Source organism: Etheostoma cragini, chromosome 7 (assembly GCF_013103735.1).
Source record: "Etheostoma cragini isolate CJK2018 chromosome 7, CSU_Ecrag_1.0, whole genome shotgun sequence".
Taxonomy (NCBI): domain Eukaryota; kingdom Metazoa; phylum Chordata; class Actinopteri; order Perciformes; family Percidae; genus Etheostoma; species Etheostoma cragini.
This window is the reverse complement of record NC_048413.1, coordinates 6,156,353-6,173,733: the sequence shown is the minus strand read 5'-3', so window position 1 is coordinate 6,173,733 and position 17,381 is coordinate 6,156,353. Positions and strand designations below refer to the sequence as shown.

Below are 17,381 nucleotides of genomic sequence, written 5' to 3'. Positions count from 1 at the left end.
AAATAAATAAGGCAGGAAAATAAAACATTTAGGAAAGTAAGATTCAAGGAGAAGCAACATTTTTCACAGATGCAGACTGTACTCGGCAGCCACCACACTGTGTTCTCATTTAGTAATTAAAGCCTTTAAAAAAGTGCTATTTACCAGATTCATTATATGTTTCATTTCTAAATCATTTTGCCCAAATGAGGCATGATGCACAGGGTCGTACCTACGAAGCTAACTCCAATGAGTCATTATTTCTTCCTTTAAAACCATCTTAGGAAAATCTTGCCCAAAGATACAATTAAATAGTGCCGGACACCAAGGAAGGTCACACAGGGAAACCTCTTTCCTTCTGTCTCTTCTTCCCAGTCCACAGCAATTCCTCAAAAGAGGCTTTTTTCTCTCAACATGCCATCCAAGTTTAGCCCCAATTCTTCTCCAAAAGCTTCACCTAGAGCTTACTTTTTCATTCCAGATAATTCACTCAGGTGCCACGTCAGTTCTTATTTGCCCAATGCACTTGGATGAATGTAAACAAACCTTGATTTTTTTTTTCTGCACATGAAAATTTCCATGAGCACTCTGGTGAAAAATGAGTCTGCCCCGTGAACATGTGATGTAGATTCTGTGGATTGCAGACCTCAATTACTGCAGTTCATAACATGTCAAAACAGCCAACGCTTTCTCCATCACCAAGACATACTAGTATTGTCTTATTAATACTGCTTCTTTGAGTAATGTCATGGTGGAAAATGTAATAAACAAGATAACAACGCTTTTACTGTATGTTTACCAGGGCGAGTTATGATTTAAGATTTTTAGTCTGTTTCCGAATGCTGGATCTCCTTATCTGGAATAACTCTTCTTTAATAGATGACTGTAGAGGAGACTGGGATTTGTTAGGGAGATAAGAAACACACTCCACAAAGACCTCTGGAAGCAGCATTTTTATGCACAGTGCTACAACTGGTGTGTTTTCATTTCGGTTCAAATGTGAAGCAGAACGGATTCCAGCTTGAATCTTACTCTAGGAGATAGAAGAGGAGATAAAGAAGAGCCATGGAGGTGAGCCGCCTGAAATGGAATTTGTTTATGGTTGGCGGCGGGACATGGATCACTAATCTACAAAACCAACATGACTCTCTCTTCACTGTTAAAAGACTTCCTTGTTCCACCACAACACAGTTAGTCCTTGGTTGTCTTTTCATTATATTCTGGAATAAAATTCAGTTTTTTTATATTTTGGATTTCCAGCAGCCTCTCGAACCCCCCCTCTCTGTGTGTGACTTTCTCTTCTCTCTGACAGCAGACAAAATAAACAACTTAACAGGCGCTGCGTCGGCTGCATGTTGGATCGGTCGTGTTTCTGTTGTGATTTTGAGGTTTTGGAGACAGATAAAGCCAAGACTGATTTGGTCAAGACATGAATACTTTGAAACTACTAAATACTAGGAGGCTGTTGGATAAACTGCTTTTTCCCCTCGATGTGTCAATAATGTTTCATATCTATTAAAATACCAGTTCTGTCAACTTTAACCCTTGTGTTGTCTTCCTGTCCACCATTAAAAAAGGTTTTTTTCAACACTACTATTGCTTTTTTCTGAAATCTTTCTCACTTTTTCAATGTGCTTTTCTTAAAGTTATTTCACAATGTTGAAATTTTCAGCTCATTTTGAAGGCCCATTTTTTTGTGATGAAAAAACTGAAAATGGGTCAAATTTGACCCCAGGACAACATGAGAGTTAAAGGAATAGTTTGAAATTTTGGGAAACACTGGCACCTGCAATAAAGCATGATTATTGTTATTATTTGGTGACTTATGAGCAGCAGAAACAAGTTGGTATGGGAAACCATCTATCGCTGCGCTACGCAAGGTTGCCAGATCGGGTAGGGGAACTGTAGTTCCAATGAGACATAATGGGACAATTCCACGTCCAATAACGTTTAATAACCCGGATGTGCCTTAAAGTTGAGCCAAAATGGATCCTTCACATCAACCAAAGTCTGTTGTTCAATTTAAACGCAAATATATTAGAGTTACATTGTCAGTGCACTTTTTTTGTATTGCTTACACAACAGCTCTGCAATCATACAACCGTGTTGAGGTTTTGGATGAAGTTATCGCTGGCAATAACCTCCAGTAATATGAAAACAGGTTTTTACACTCTGATTTTTGTATGGATTACCAAACAAGATATTAATTATTGATTTTTAGAGGTGCTGTTTGATTCATTTTGGTCACTTTTGGACAGAGTCAGGTTAATTGTCTTAATGCTAAGCTAAGCTAAAAGACTGCTGGCTGTAGCTTTGGCCTACGAAAAGAAGAATTTTCCAAAATGTCACACTATTCCTTTAACATACCAGTCCTGTATGCTTGAACAAATATTAACATGTTGACGACTGGGGGTTGCGGGGGTGCGAGGGTTGTACTCGTATTCCCTGCCTGTGGCAGTTTGAGTAGATTTCCACTGGGATTGATTGTAAAACTGTGAATCATCACCTCAGACAGCTCAGTACAAAATAAAAATGCACTCACACAATTATAAGAGCCAGTGGGCGCTAATTCTAAGAAAAACCTCATAGTTCCACATTTGCTCTTGCGTTTAACAGTGTGAGAGGTCATTGTCTTGCATTTTCAGAGATATGAACCAGCGCATGTTGGCCAACACATGTGACTTATAATTACACATCGTAGCCATCCCCTACATAATAATAAAAAAAGACAGCATATCGTTGCCAGAAAATCAGCCATACTCTGAGCTTGTTATCCTCTTTAACACACGCCAATGTAATTAAACCATTAAAACCTTGCCCTCAAGGTTTTTCTGTGCTCAAGGAAGAAAGGCTAAGACCAAGGTAATTATTACCTTCATTTCACAGCAAAGAAATAACAGCAAATCACTGTATAAATAATCCAATCATCATCTTAAGGAATGCTCAACTCTTTCCATTGAACCGATTTTTATTTTAAGCATGTGCACTGACAATGAGCGTAACATACACTACATAGTGACAGCTGGGATGGCTCGCTCTACTTGCCAAAAGAAAATCTGATTCATTGTAAGCAGGTGAGTCTCTGTCTTGACCGAGAACATCAAAGACTCCACACACGCAGACATGGAAACCATATTGCTTGATGACACAGAAAGATCTGTCAGAAGCGTTCAATCTCTCACTTGCTGCAATTGAGTGTGGCGTAAAGTAAACTGCAGATTCCCTCGCATCAGCACGTATAACTGGTGAACAAAGTGCGGCGGGAGCAGATCCAGGTATCAGTCTGAGAGCTGATGATGAACACCAGGGCTCTGGCTTTGATCACCGCTGATGTGTGATAGCCTCAAAGTGGCTTCGTCTGTCAGCAGGTGTGAGCGCACGCCTTTCCAGCACGGACCGAGAGAATGTGTCAGGGATTCTGTCGAACAGTGAGAAGCTCAAAGTCGTCAAGATCTCTAAATCATGACACACTACTGAGGATTCAGAGGTTTAAGAATGAGACGCTTTGTGTCCAAGGTTCGGAGGACGTCTTCACATCCTACATCAACACAACAGTGTAGAGAGGCCCCATTACAAATAAAAACCAAGCATTCAACGTTAGTTTTATCAGCAAAATGTACTTAAAGTAAAAAAGTACTTGGCCTTTACTATAAAACATGACAGTAGATTGTTGACACTGATGCATCATTGTGTAAGCAGCATTTTTAAAGAATAATTCAACATTTTTGGATACACACATTTCTGGCCAAGTAATACGAGAAAGGTTGATACCAGCACTCGGTTAGCTTAGCTTAGCACAAAGACTGGAATCAGGGGGGAAAGAGCTAGCCTGGTTCTGTTCAACAGTTACAAAATCCTCTGACAGGTTGCCAGGCAGTCCATCACAAAACCCCTCGTAAAATATGACGTGTTAATTAGTGTGCTTCAGAGGTGTTGGCAGGCTGATGGTGTTATTGTTGGATAAAGCCAGGCTAGCTGCTTCCCCATTCTAGGTCTAAAAGTGAAGCTAAGCTAACTGTTAGCTGTAGCCTTACAACAAACAGACAAATATTAAAGGGGTATCTTTATTTTCATTAAACTCTCCCACAAAGGGACTAAGCGCATTTCCCAAAATGTCTAAACTTTTTCTTTAATTTCTGTGGCCCCTAAACTCGGGGTCACAAAATAATTCTGATGAGATGATTAAGGGCGTAGGGGAAAAGAAAAGAAAACGTTTTGCAATACAAACTTGTCTAGATCGTTTGGACTTCTTTCTTATCTTTGCTTTGTTGTGGAATATTGTAAAAATTACCTATTTCGGCCTTGAACAGATATTAAAATAAAACCATCTGAGAAGTTCAGAAGAAAAATGTCTCCTTGGTGGAACCCAACAGCTCAAAGACAACTTAAACATGACAAGGAGCCTTGGTCACGCACCAAAAAAATGGAACTTTAACAAATCATTGTATTTTAGAAGCTTATTATACATATTCTATGTAAAATAGAGAGTAACTATTACTAAAAAGTACCTGTACCTGTCAAATAAATAGCTGAGAAAGAAGTACTATATTTGCCTATAAAATGTAGAGGTGTTAAGGTATAAAGTAGAATAAAATGGAAAAAGTACACATTAAGTACACCTAAGTAAATACACCATATGTACTCCTCGTACCCATGGTACACAATAAAAGTGAACAGTTTGTTTTATTAACCTACAGCACAGTGAGTTTTTTGGATCATTTATTGAATCAGTGTTAATCATTTTTGGCCATTCAGAGGCTTTTGGAGATTTTATTACCCTGAAACAAACAATATAAGGTTTGCCTGGATGATTCTTTTACGTGCACTGCTTTAAGAGTGTTTGTCATGTAGTTTGGGGGAAATTGGGTTGAATTTATTTGAAGCAATAAAATGGAAAATATTTCCCTGGGGCAGCATGCCACCAAAAACACAAACACAACTGTTAAAACATGTCTCTGGGGCTGCAACCAGATACTGAAACTCTACCCCGTTGCAGGCAGCTCCTGAATTTGTCCATGTGTACAGTTGAAATAAGCTTATTTTCTTTTAAGCGTTCTCTGTTTGCACCCAATACTACGGCATGAAACTTTCTTTTGCTGCAGATAAAAAATGTTGCACATGCAGGTTTAAAGTTGGACAGGATGATCGAGAGCGTTCTTTAATCCCTTGTTATGACATCCCCGTACTGCTCCCTGTGCAGCCATCCATGCATGGGTGGACGGGCCTACCGCTGGGCCGATCCCGCCCCGTGAGGCAGGGATCCCCAGGCTGTGTGGGACGAGGGGATCCTTGCTAACCTGCGTGCATCCCAGCCGTCATGCATCCGCCCCCGTGTTCCCCACCGCTGCACCTCACAGAAACAGATTGCCTTGAGGATTTATCGCCCTAGAGCTAAATACAGTTAGGCATGCAATGTTGACTCTGTTCTCTTCTCACTGGGTTTTTGCAATTGGCAAGCACCGTGTGCAAAACATAATTAGTCTATCGCACTATGAGGACGCTGTTATTAGCTCAACAACACTACTTGGTAAAAATGTAGTATACTTTTTTTCCAAAGCATGCTTCTTATAATATGGCTAAATTTTTTCATCACTGTTGTCCCAACAACGGTGTGTATACATTTATTGTGTTTTTGTATTTTATGTGTGAGAGACACTGAATAAATTTGTGTTTATATTAAAGCGATAACCAGAGACAATCTTGGCTTTCTCTAGTTACAAAGGCAATATAAGCTGAGAGAGACTTTGAACGCTGTGTGTATGAATTATAGCTTTGGAATGAACCTTTTTTCCCTGTGGTAGGTAAAATAGGCTGATGAAAAGCACCAGAGATCCTGATTCATCTCAGGAACACTGGTTTGCCCCGTGGCCTCACTGTGGGCAGAACATATCGGGTAACAAGTCATTAGACCCTCTTGCTCTTTTTTACAACTCCTTAATCCAAAGTGTGAAAAAAACACGTTTTCTAGCTGTTTTCCCTGTTTACAGTCTTTATGCTAAGCTAAGCTTACTGTCCCCTAGCTTTAGATTAATATTTACTGTGCAGATAAGAAAGTGGTATCAATTGCAAGAAAGTAAGTGTATTCCAGTAAGTTAAAGTCAGACTACTCTTTTAACAGTAAATCATGTTTTCTGATTTGTTTTACTGATAATACAAAAATTGTTGCACTAAATATTAAACTCTAAACACTCTTATGCAGTATGGTTGTGATTTACCTTATACAACTGCACATTATAATGCACATCATATGCATTTGCGGTGTAATCTAAAGTACCCTCCTCCATTGTCAATAAAAAAATAAATGGCCATCTTATGTAGACTAATCAGCACTCCAGTAGTTTTTACCTGAAGCAACAGCAGACCAATGTACTGTTAAGCAAGAGCGATAATTCTGAAAAACATGGTTTCAAAAACATGACCGGCACATGATAAGAATAAGGCAAGATTAAGGGATTTCTATAAATCTGGCATCAATCTGAAGCCATTATAAATGAAACTAAATCCAAATCAAACAGACGCTCTACGTCCGCGTGGCGAAAACATAACACTGGGCGGTTTATTTCACTTGCAGATTTCAGATGTGATGACAAAAGAGTTTATTAGGTGTATTTATTTGCTCTCTCAGATGACTTCATTAGGCAATTTGAATGTTAAATGACCTTTTTAGTGGAGTTCGCTATTATGCAACACAAACTTAAGGTAGTTCACACCATCAGCAGTGTATGAGAGGTATGGTTTTGGTTTTGTTGTTTTTATGGGCCGTGAGTCTAATAATAAAGGCTATCTATCCATCTATCCATCTATCTATCTATGCTCTCTCAGGGATAATACTTTAACGTTGTTTGTTCTGGAATCCATCCTTCAGTTCCAAAGAAGATAAGAATCATACATGCTACATTGTAAAAACCATCTCAACAACACATTATGTAACAATTTGCAGGTACCTGCCTTCAGACAATGGCCAACCCAACATCATACATTACCTGTTAGCGTTGAGAATCCTCATGGGCACAGACACTAATGAATGGCAAAAATACTGCACTAAGTGCAACCTGCACCTATTTATCAGCTACAATTCTGACCCTCAAAGATCTGTTAGTCTGCTTTCAAAATGTCCACCGCCACTCCATTTATTATCCTAAACTAGATGCACCTGTTTGAGGTCAATAGCTGAATAAAGACACCTGTCCACCCCATACAATCAGTAAGAATCGAACTACTAACATGGCCAAGACCAAAGAGCTGTCCAAAGACACTAGAGACAAAATTGTACACCTCCACAAGGCTGGAAGGGCTACGGGGAAATTGCCAAGCAGCTTGGGGGAAAAAGGTCCAGCGTTGGAGCAATCATCAGAAAATGGAAGAAGATAAAAATGATTGTCAATCTCCCTCGGACTGGGGCACCATGCAAGATCTCACCTTGTGGGGTCTAAAGGATCCTAAGAAAGGTGAGAAATCAGCCCAGAACTATACGGGAGGAGCTGGTCAATTACCTGAAAAGAGCTGGGACCACCGTTTCCAAGGTTACTGTTGGTAATACACTAAGACGTCATGGTTTGAAGTCATGCATGGCATGGAAGGTTCCCCTGCTTACACCAGCACACGTCAAGGCCCGTCTTAAGTTTGCCAATGACCATTTGGATGATCCAGAGAAGTCATGGGAGAAAGTCATGTGGTCAGATGAGACCAAAATAGAACTTTTTGGTCATGATTCCACTAACCGAGTGTGGAGGAAGAAGAAAGATGAGTACCATCCCAAGAACACCATCCCAACTGTGAAGCATGGGGGGGGGTAGCATCATGCTTTGGGGGTGTTTTTCTGCACATGGGACAGGGCGAATGCACTGTATTAAAGAGAGGAGGACCGGGGCCATGTATCGCGAGATTTTGGGGAACAACCTCCTTCCCTCAGTTAGAGCATTGAAGATGGGTTGAGGCTGGGTCTTCCAACATGACAATGACCCGGAGCACACAGCCAGGATAACCAAGGAGAGGCTCTGGAAGAAGCATATCAAGGTTCTGGCGTGGCCTAGCCAGTCTCCAGACCTAAACCCAATAGAGAATCTTTGGAGGGAGCTCAAACTTTGTGCTTCTCAGCAACAGCCCAGAAACCTGACTGATCTAGATATGTGTGGAGGAGTCAGCCAAAATCCCTTCTGCAGTGTGTGCAAAAATGGTGAAAAACTACAGGAAACGTTTGACCTCTTTAATTTCAAACAAAGGCCACTGTACCAAATATAAATAACTAGTTAAAAAATCATACATTGTGATTACTGGATTTTTTCTTTTAGATTATGTCCCTCACAGTGGACATGCACCTACGATGACAATTTCAGACCCCTCCATGATTTCTAAGTGGGAGAACTTGCAAAATAGCAGGGTGTTTCCTCACTGTATTCAAATATTTGTTCTTGTATTTCATTTCTATTATTACGTATGTATGTTGTATCCTAGTATTTCATTTATATTTATATTCTGTGCTGTGTGACTGATTTTGCTGCTGTAACACTATAATTTCCCATTTTATTGGGATCAATATCTACCTATCTATCTATCTGTATATCTATTTACTGGTCAGCCTGTTCAGTGTTGTAGTCCAGTCTGAGTAACCAACTGACGATTTCCAGTTAAGTCTCCAGTCACCAAAGGAGAGTCAGAGTCGAGTCAGAGTTGAGCCACCAATACCTGAGTTTGAGTTGAGTCACTAGTCCAGAGAATCGCGACTAGAGTCGGAGTCGAGTCCAAGTCCAGGTACTCCATCACTGCCTATACATATAAAATATTCTGAAACTTCATCCAACTTCCGAGTTCTATTTCATGAGTGGGTCTAAGTCCAAGTCATTAGTGCGAGAGTCCAAGTCGAGTCCTGAGAATAGCAACTTGAGTCCAGGACTCGGGTACTCCATCCCTGGAGACCCTGAATCTTTTACCAGAGGGAAGAAGCTGTGTGGAGTGGAGAATATGAGTTGGATCAGAGACTATGTTCGGTGCTTGTCTGACAATATTGTATATTGTGTTGTTTGGAGTATTTTACAGTGTTGCTGTTTTCCTTTGGGACTCGGCCTTGTGTCTTTATAGGTTGATCCAAAAAGGTCCCACACACACACTTCATTAATCATCACTGGGGATGAGAGAGAGGAAACAAAAACCCTCGCCCCGGGCTAAACCCAGCCATTACTCAACACGCCAGGCGTGATGTTTGACTTGACTCCCTCAATTACAGACATCACAGATCCCTCACTGCTCCCAACAATGCTCATCTTTAGAGAGCAGAGCAACAAGGCTCCTACACATGCACCTTTGACACATTGCTTTAAATTGTACAAGGTGAGGGTTCACAGAGATCACAGTTGTTTGGAATGTACTCCACCTATTATCTCATTAAAATAATTCCACTCACAGCACAACTCCACGCCTCACTGTTGTGATCACTTTCAAATGGAAAATCTTCAGAGGAATGCAGTGTACGACTGCACGCTGCCAGCAGCCCACACACACGGGATTGGTCAGATAGAAAGTGAATGCCATCATAAGAACTGTTTCCACTGGGCACAAGGGAAAAACATGTAAATGTGGAGTGTAAATGTTTGGCTTGTTGAGAACACAAATTCCTTGCCAAGACAGCTCCAATGGACGTGTTGTTTTCTCTGAGACCTAACAGATGTGTAATAGGATAAACTTACAAACTACCCAAGAAAAGCAAGTTTACCGCTTTTTCACGGTGTGTGGCACCTTTTTTCCCCCTTCTTTTTCTTAAACAGAACCCCGGATAGGGTGGCACTAACAAACGCAACCTTGAATACAACCACTTCCACAGATGTCAAGCTTAAAGCTCAGGTTCTCATCAGAGGTGACAATGTTTGGCAAAGACCCTATCTGGCATAACACTGCGTCTTAAAAGTGATTATGTCATTACCCTCTGATTGAGGGAGATGAGATGAAAAGAATGTTGGAGAGGGAGGCACAGGGGGCTAATCCTCACCGAGGTGTTCTCTTTCAGGACCCTTTCTATGGGGCTTTGTGAGGGGCTTACGCGACATGCTGCCCCTGTTTTTCGGGGCCGCACCGCCCCTATCGGATGTCCCAGACACAGCGGAGTCAGACTAGGCCTGTGAATGACAGAGTCAATGGGCTGGGAACTACATCGCCATAGGTCTTTAAATATCTGCCCACCTAACTTTCCCAGGAGTTACATCATGCAGCGGGCCTGTAGTGGATTTTTACAGTGGGTTCTCAGGGGAAACAGTGTTTGTGAAGACACCCGGCTCCCTGGGGGGGGGGGGGGGGGGGGCAGTCTGGAGGAGTGAAATCCCAGCGTTGTGCACTCTTCAGCAGGCTTTAGAGTTGACACAGGGTCATCCTTCATAGGCTCTAGTTTAACAGGGGAAACCAAGTCAAATAAACACCACCAGGACACAACCACCTACAATGTGTTCTTAAAGACACTAAGGAGACCTCACTGCAGAGAGGGGGGGCAGGCAGCGAAGGTTACGGTTAGGATTCCAGAGACTGGTGGCTGGTAAGAGCTGAAGGCTGGTATATAGGGCAGTGAGAGTTATGAGAATGCCAACATAATGGGTGGGCTGAAAGCAAAACAAAAAGCCGGGTGGAAATCATTCGCAAATATGCAACACCAGCAATAAACAACAGAGTCATGGCGCGTCCCGTGTAGGCTGAGGCCTTTGCAGCGGCCCGGCTTCGATTCCGACCTGCGTGTCATCCCCCGTCTCTCTCCCTTCTTTCCTGTCTATACACTGTCACTCTGAAATAAAGGGGAAATCCCCTGAAAAAATATCTTGAAAAAAAAAATAACAGACTCATGGGCCAAGTGTTGCTTCTGAAAACTGTAATGCAGTTTTGCAAGAGGAGTCAATTCTAATGCTAACATTGGTCTTCAGTTACACAAAGGGCTTTTTCCACTAACTCTCTTTAGAAGATAGCAACTCTAAATGTTTTATTTGTTCAGTTATTGTGTTTACAACTTCATTTCCTTCTTCACGGATGGCATTTACAAGGATCTTACCTCAACTTATAGTATGTAATATTAGATTATCTTATCTCCTTCTGCCCCATACATTGACTACACTTTATTACATCATGATTTGTTCTTTTAGGGCGGAAAATTGGTGTCAGACACCCCCCGCGCCCTAATTAATGCATTGATCAGCCTTTAGAGGTTCACATTCCTGGCATACCTCCAGAAGTCATCCATTTAGTGTTTCACACATTTTGGCCTATCTCACCGTCTGAAGCGTGCCGTAGCACCTGTCCTGTCCTAGCTTTTACCTTAGCCGTGCATATTGTCCATGTTGACTAGAAATCTGCACACATCTTGCATATCTGCAGGTTGACATCAAACTGTTTTTCTACATGCAATGTCATCATAAAGAAATAGCTTGTGAATGGTATCATATGTGTGACAAGGTAAAATATCCCAAAAATGTAAAAATTCAGAAAGCTTTACCTTGATGGTTCCGCCGACCTCTTCGCTGTTGGAGATAGTGGCATTGTAGGTCTCTGTGTGTTGCGGGGTGGCCTCCTTTGGCCTTTTTCTCTCCTTCTTGGCATCCACCCCATCCAGAAGGAGACACAGAGTCCAAAACACTGCAGCCGCCACGGCCAGAGGCCCGGCCCCACACCACATCTTCACGCTGGTTTTCAATCTGCGACTGAATCCGTGCAGCAACCGCCTGGATCTTCTGGAGAGGACTCGGCCGTGTGATTAGACAGAAGCTGAGGATGCCCACAAGGCTGACAAACACAAAGTCCCAATGGGGGGGTATGGGGCGGGAAGGAGACTGGAGGAATGCAGCTTCAGGGACTCCCTGTCCAAGAGACTGTCAGACTGACTGCTGCCGCCGTTGCTCCCCTCTTGACGATGCAAGGACACTGTTACCTCGAGCCAGAGAGCGAGGAGGCTTACTCAACTATGAAATGTGTCAAGCAGAATGGTCCACAGGAGTGACAGATCTCTGCAGATCTGACAGCAAGTAAACCCATTAGTGAGATTTTTCACGCTTTCTGCTCTGTTGGGGGGTGCGGTGCAGAGAAGAGAGGGAGGGGGACACGGGTGGGGGGCAAAAGAAGAGGCAGAGAGGAGGGGCATCCAAAGCTGAGGGTGGGCTGTGAGGGCTAAAAGATGGATGGCAATATTCTCTTTCTCTTTCTCAACCCCCTCCCCCCCCTCCCCCCGGGCTCTCTCCCACTGTTTCTCACACGAACAAGTGGATCCAGTCACCGACGAAGTCGCGTGGTTGCTGGAAAAGCTGCAAAATCCACAAAATTTGGGCTTTCATCAGAAGACGCAGGTTAAATCAATCTGTCTGTCCCGCACACCATGCACCCCGGTGGGGGGGGGGGGGGATGCAGAGTGAACAAAGCCCAGGAGGAGATGGATGAGGTCAAGTTTGGATCTTCTCTACTCGCCACTATCACAAAACACACACCCTCACAGGTAGCAGGTAGATATTCTGCTTCAGTCTGACACAACTCAGGTGCTTCCCCCGCTAACACCCCCAACAAGTCATCAAGTCCAAGGCCCAGTCAGGGAGCACTGATTTGTCCCTTTTTGCGTTGAACTCCCTGTCCCTCGTCTCAGTTGCTCCTTTGCTCCGACTGAGCTCACAGGAGGACACGCACTGGAGTTTTATCGTCGCCCTTTCTCCCCCCCGCTTCTTTCTCCCTCTCCCACTCCCTCTCCGTGTGTGTCTCTCTCTCTCTTACACACACTTCTCTCCCTTGCCTCTATTGGCAACCTTACTAGCTTATTCAGCTCTGTTTTATCTCATAGATGAAATGTTCAAGCTGAAGAAGTTCTTGGCAGAGAAGTAGTGTGTGTGTGTGTGTGTGTGTGTGTGTGTGTGTGCGTGTGAGTGTGTGTGTGTGTGTAATTTTGGCTCAATATTAGCCTACTCCAGAGCCTTGTGTTTACATCCAAGCACGAAATAGAAATGTGCTTTTTTTTGTGACTTCGAGGAATTATCTTGCGTAATTTTCTTGGCAAAGAACCCCGACTGTGCCCTAGGTACACAACCGTGCACGCATCCATGTTTTGGTTTATTCTGTGTTGATGTTCGGGAATGATGTCGTACTTTTCTGAATGCTCTAATAGGAAAATAATAAAATTAAGTACTTATATTTCAAGTAGTGTAAATTGCAGGTTTCAGTTAATCACTTATGACTGATGTGAACAAATTGTTGGTCTGGGTATCGCTACAACAGCTTATTTTCTAAAAGTAATCCAGCCTTCTCATACTCTTATTAGAATAAATAACATGTTAGCTACCAGATATATTTTTAGGCTACTTCACAATTTTTATTTTTTTTGAACTTGATATTATTATATTTTAGCACAGTGCCACCCAGAGGCAGCAGCTTGCAGCACAGAGTAAAAACAACTCCCCTTCCAGTAGGGCTCCATGCTAGTTCCTGTATCCGCTGGCAGTACCGCAGCAGGTAGCAGCAGCCAATCCGCATCAAGCTAACCACAGTCAAGCACAACAAAACCGATAGTGGGTAGGTTGGCCTTCAAAATAAAGTAGCGAAATGTGTTATCATAAAACAAACAAAAAAATGTTCCTCCAAACAACAAGATTGTATGTTTGCTTTTATAGCGCAAGTATTTTTTTTTTGAGCACCTCAGTCTGTCTCTCGTCAGTGTTTCACCATTTATTACTGGCTAAATGTTTCAAACATGTATTCAATAGTTTAAGCTAACTATGTTGGCTACTTTGCCATTTTAACTAACTACACATACCCTATCACTGGATTTATTTTTTTATTATTTTATTCATTACTTTTTTATATATCACTATACATCAATTTGTTTCATCTATTACCCATTTGAACCATTAACCCTTTCTATTTTAAACATGTAGCCTTACAATAGTTTTAACTATTTCAATTTTTTGTACATTGTCTATTTTTATTCATTCAATACTTTTAGCCAACTATTTCAAATTCATGGGTATATCCATTACTTACTACTTTAAACATATATCCATTACCATTATCTGTATTTTAACATGTAACCAATAATTCACCCTGAAGATTTTGCTTGTATCAATTATTTGTTTTACTATTTAGACAATGTATCCAGTACTCTTACAGCTGTGTATCTTTACAGTTAACTTTTTTTTTTAACCATGTATCAATTACTTAGCTAACTATATGTCTACCATTTAACCATAACATATTTCTACGTACACTTTGGCACCTGCAAAAGTTTCCCTTATACAGACAACACCTCGGTGTGGCTTTTACTTTGAAATTCCAGCCCGAAAATTATACGTGTGGATTTGGATAGCTTTACAAAATCCTAGCAACGTTAGCAACTAGCTAGGACCTAGTTCAAGTGACAGCTTGGATAAAATAACACTAACTGGAACATTAGAAAGGACTTTTAAAGCCGAATCGTATATCTTCAGTAAAACTTGCCACGTGTACAGGAACTAGAATCTGAAAACTTACCTGACTGGAAGCCTCTTTTTTCCCCTAGTATGGCGAAGGCAGGACCCGCCCCACGCTCCCTCTGATTGGCTAGTACTCGTTGCTTGCGTTGGTTGGGTTGGTTATTATTAGGCAATAGGAGTGGGATTGGTTAGAGTAGAATGTCAGCGTAAACCAATAAGAGGCAGAGAAGTGCGGCACACGTCTTCGTCATCCTTTGTAAAAAGGTAGCACTGTAGTTCTGTTTGACTAGGAAGTCCAGCTGATACTAGGTAGCCAGCTGGGAAACTCTCAATATCCAAAGTTGTTTGAACTTCCTCGCATTGCCGTTTTTAGTCATCGTGTTGACAGGTTGGTTATAGTGTCTTTGTATACTGTTTACGTATTCCAGCTAACGTTAAGCTACACTTGTTAGTTTGAATGTTTACTACCCTACCTGTGTTAGCTACGTAGCTAGCTAGCGAGCTAATGTTAACACAGTTAACTCTATCTGCGGTATAAAATAATTCCAATGACGTGCGGAGGCTAAATTCCAGAGCTAACGATAAGCGTTATTGACGTTAAAGTACCGTCAGTTGCATTATGAGCATGTACTTCTGTGCTGTTAAAGTGGATACTGTGAACATTGACGACGTGAACGATGTGAAGGCTTGTCTGTTAGCTAAATTAAACGTTTTTGTTATAATCATGTGTTGTGTTCACAGCACATCCATGATTCAGAATACATTTCACATCTCCGTACGTCATGGGTGCGTCGCCGCTTTAGGCTTAAACTGGGATTAGTCAATTTATCGATTTTAATTGTTTCGTGAAATACAGTTTCTGTGAAATTGAATCCTGTCAGACCATTTATAATGGTTCAAAGTTGCCTTTGATTATCTGGTGTGGACTTGTTAATTTTTGTGTCACTCTAGCTGGTGAGAATTTTCAAAAACAATTCCCTCTTCTTGAACCCTACACATAAATATTCATATGACGTTGACTCTAATCGGATTTTCCTGTGGGCATTAAGCAAGTGCGGAAAATCCGACGTGTCCTGAACGAAGCAGGAAAGCTGAGCTGGTGTGCTTGACGTTGCATCGACCACTCAAGGCTTCCTCTTATGAAGCTAGATGGGTTTTTTTATTACATGCGAGAAAATAAATGATCTGAGAGAAAAACAATGTTTGAGAGAAAAAGTTATCACACTGATAGCAAAAAAGCATTTTATGAAAGAGAAAAAAATATTTGAGAGTTTTCATACCAATAGCAAAAAATTATATTTTAGACTAAAAAAAGTTTTCATCATTATTGTTATGTTAGAAGACCATATATTAGCTGGGACACACTCCAGTTGCCTTTATTTTGACAGAGTAGCTGTCCAATGAGGCGTTAGATCAGCCAAGTGGCAGGCATTACCCAGCATGCCCCAGTCCGCCTGGGTCTTGCAGTCGGTGAGTCGGAATCAGATCTAACGGAACAGCCAACAGGAATCGGTCGCTGGTGCAGACCTGGCTCATCTGGAACGAGCCTACGGTCTTGTCTAAGCGGACTTGTATTGAAACCTTTTTATGTTCCCCAGTTTGTTCACGGAACTTCAAACTTTTAGGGCTGTCCCCTCTTCGTCGATTAGTCGACTAATCTGTGGATTTGGTATTGGTTGACTAAGATTTCTTTAGTTGACAAGTCACTTTTTATGCTCAGTCATGCTTAATTACTCATTTACAAAAAACGTACGAGCACATTTCTGGTGAACACAAGATTTAAAGTGGTGCTGTTGCGAGATTCATTGTGTAGAAACTCAGTTTTACATTTGGTCAGTGAACTACATTTCTATAATGCTTTTCTAGTCTTAACCACCTCTCAAAGCTCTGACGATTAAATCAACTAATCGATCAGTCGACAAAACCATGGAAGTGTTAGTCAACTAAGAATTTCTTTAGTTGAGGACAGCCCTTCAAAGTTTTCTTCTCCCCTCTGTAGGCAACCATGGCTGTTAGGAGAAAACTGTGGTGCAGAAACCTCCTGGCAGTGTCTCTGCTTCTCTCCGTCCTGCTCCACACCATCCATGTGCATGCACGGCCAGCCAACATGTCGGCCGCTAAAGAAAAGGCTCCAGCCAGCAAGGACGACAACGAGATTCTCCCACCGGACCACCTGAATGGGGTGAAGCTGGAGATGGATGGCCACCTAAATAAGGACTTCCACCAGGAGGTTTTCCTGGGTAAAGAGATCGAGGAGTTTGAGGAGGACTCGGAGCCAAGGAGGAACAGGAAGAAGCTGATCGACATTTTCACCAAGTAAGCAGGTTATGCTTGTCATCTTTTGAATCACAGGGATTACGGCATTCCTGAACTGGGAGCCTGAGCTAAAGCTGCTGATCTGGTTCTTCAGAAGTCGCCAGCTTCAAATTCCAGTCCAGAGACTAGCAAATACAGCTGGGCATTATGGGAAAAAAAAATCAGATATCACCGTATTTTTTTTTTTAACCAAATACATTGATGTCGAATGCGGCAATATTGTAGGGTTGACTGTTGGTGCTTTCACAAAATATTTACACAATAAAAACTTTGATAAATAATCTCCATTAATGTGGGTACAATGACTAGATGGGTAAAGGCAAATAATAAAACAGCTAGGGAGTCTGGGAAGTTCAGAAAGAGACATCACTTTACGGTAATGTAGTCTTTAAAACCAGGAGACACAACACTTGTGTCATATCACAATATCCCAAGTTTCAACCACATCTGGCCTTGTATCAATGTTCTAATATTGCTATTGGCCAGCCCTTGAGTAAGCCTTAGGAAAATGATCCGATATGCTGTGATAACTACTAGGGGTGATCCGAGTATCCGGCTGAAACGAGTATCCGGTACGGATAAAGCACTTTTGCCGATTACAAGTATTTTACGAGTAATATGAGTCAATATCCGTGCTCGGATTGAATAAAACTCCTCAACTGGCCGCGCAGCGTT

The 17,381-nt window shown here is 41.8% G+C and overlaps 2 protein-coding genes and 1 long non-coding RNA gene across 4 annotated transcripts in view; 2 read left to right on the top strand and 1 right to left on the bottom strand.

Annotated features, from left to right (window-relative positions):
• c1qtnf12 (C1q and TNF related 12) overlaps nucleotides 1-14,407 on the bottom strand; it is a 27,846-nt gene extending 13,439 nt beyond the window's left edge. Inside the window, exon 1 of one of the 2 annotated variants that reach the window (XM_034877941.1) lies at nucleotides 11,444-14,407. In XM_034877941.1, coding sequence (XP_034733832.1) covers nucleotides 11,444-11,623 — 180 coding nt within the window. In that variant the 5' untranslated portion in view covers nucleotides 11,624-14,407. The remainder of the gene's footprint in view (nucleotides 1-11,443) is intronic. The other variant, XM_034877940.1, reaches the window with a different exon arrangement.
• Nucleotides 1,320-17,381, top strand: part of LOC117948343 — a 22,224-nt gene continuing 6,162 nt past the window's right edge. The window contains exons 1-2 of the long non-coding RNA XR_004657415.1: nucleotides 1,320-1,333; nucleotides 7,526-7,527. This is a non-coding gene — a long non-coding RNA (uncharacterized LOC117948343). The remainder of the gene's footprint in view (nucleotides 1,334-7,525; nucleotides 7,528-17,381) is intronic.
• sdf4 (stromal cell derived factor 4) overlaps nucleotides 14,659-17,381 on the top strand; it is an 8,885-nt gene continuing 6,162 nt past the window's right edge. The window contains exons 1-2 of the mRNA XM_034877939.1: nucleotides 14,659-14,778; nucleotides 16,390-16,706. Of these exons, the coding sequence (XP_034733830.1) occupies nucleotides 16,396-16,706 (311 nt within the window). The 5' untranslated portion in view covers nucleotides 14,659-14,778; nucleotides 16,390-16,395. The remainder of the gene's footprint in view (nucleotides 14,779-16,389; nucleotides 16,707-17,381) is intronic.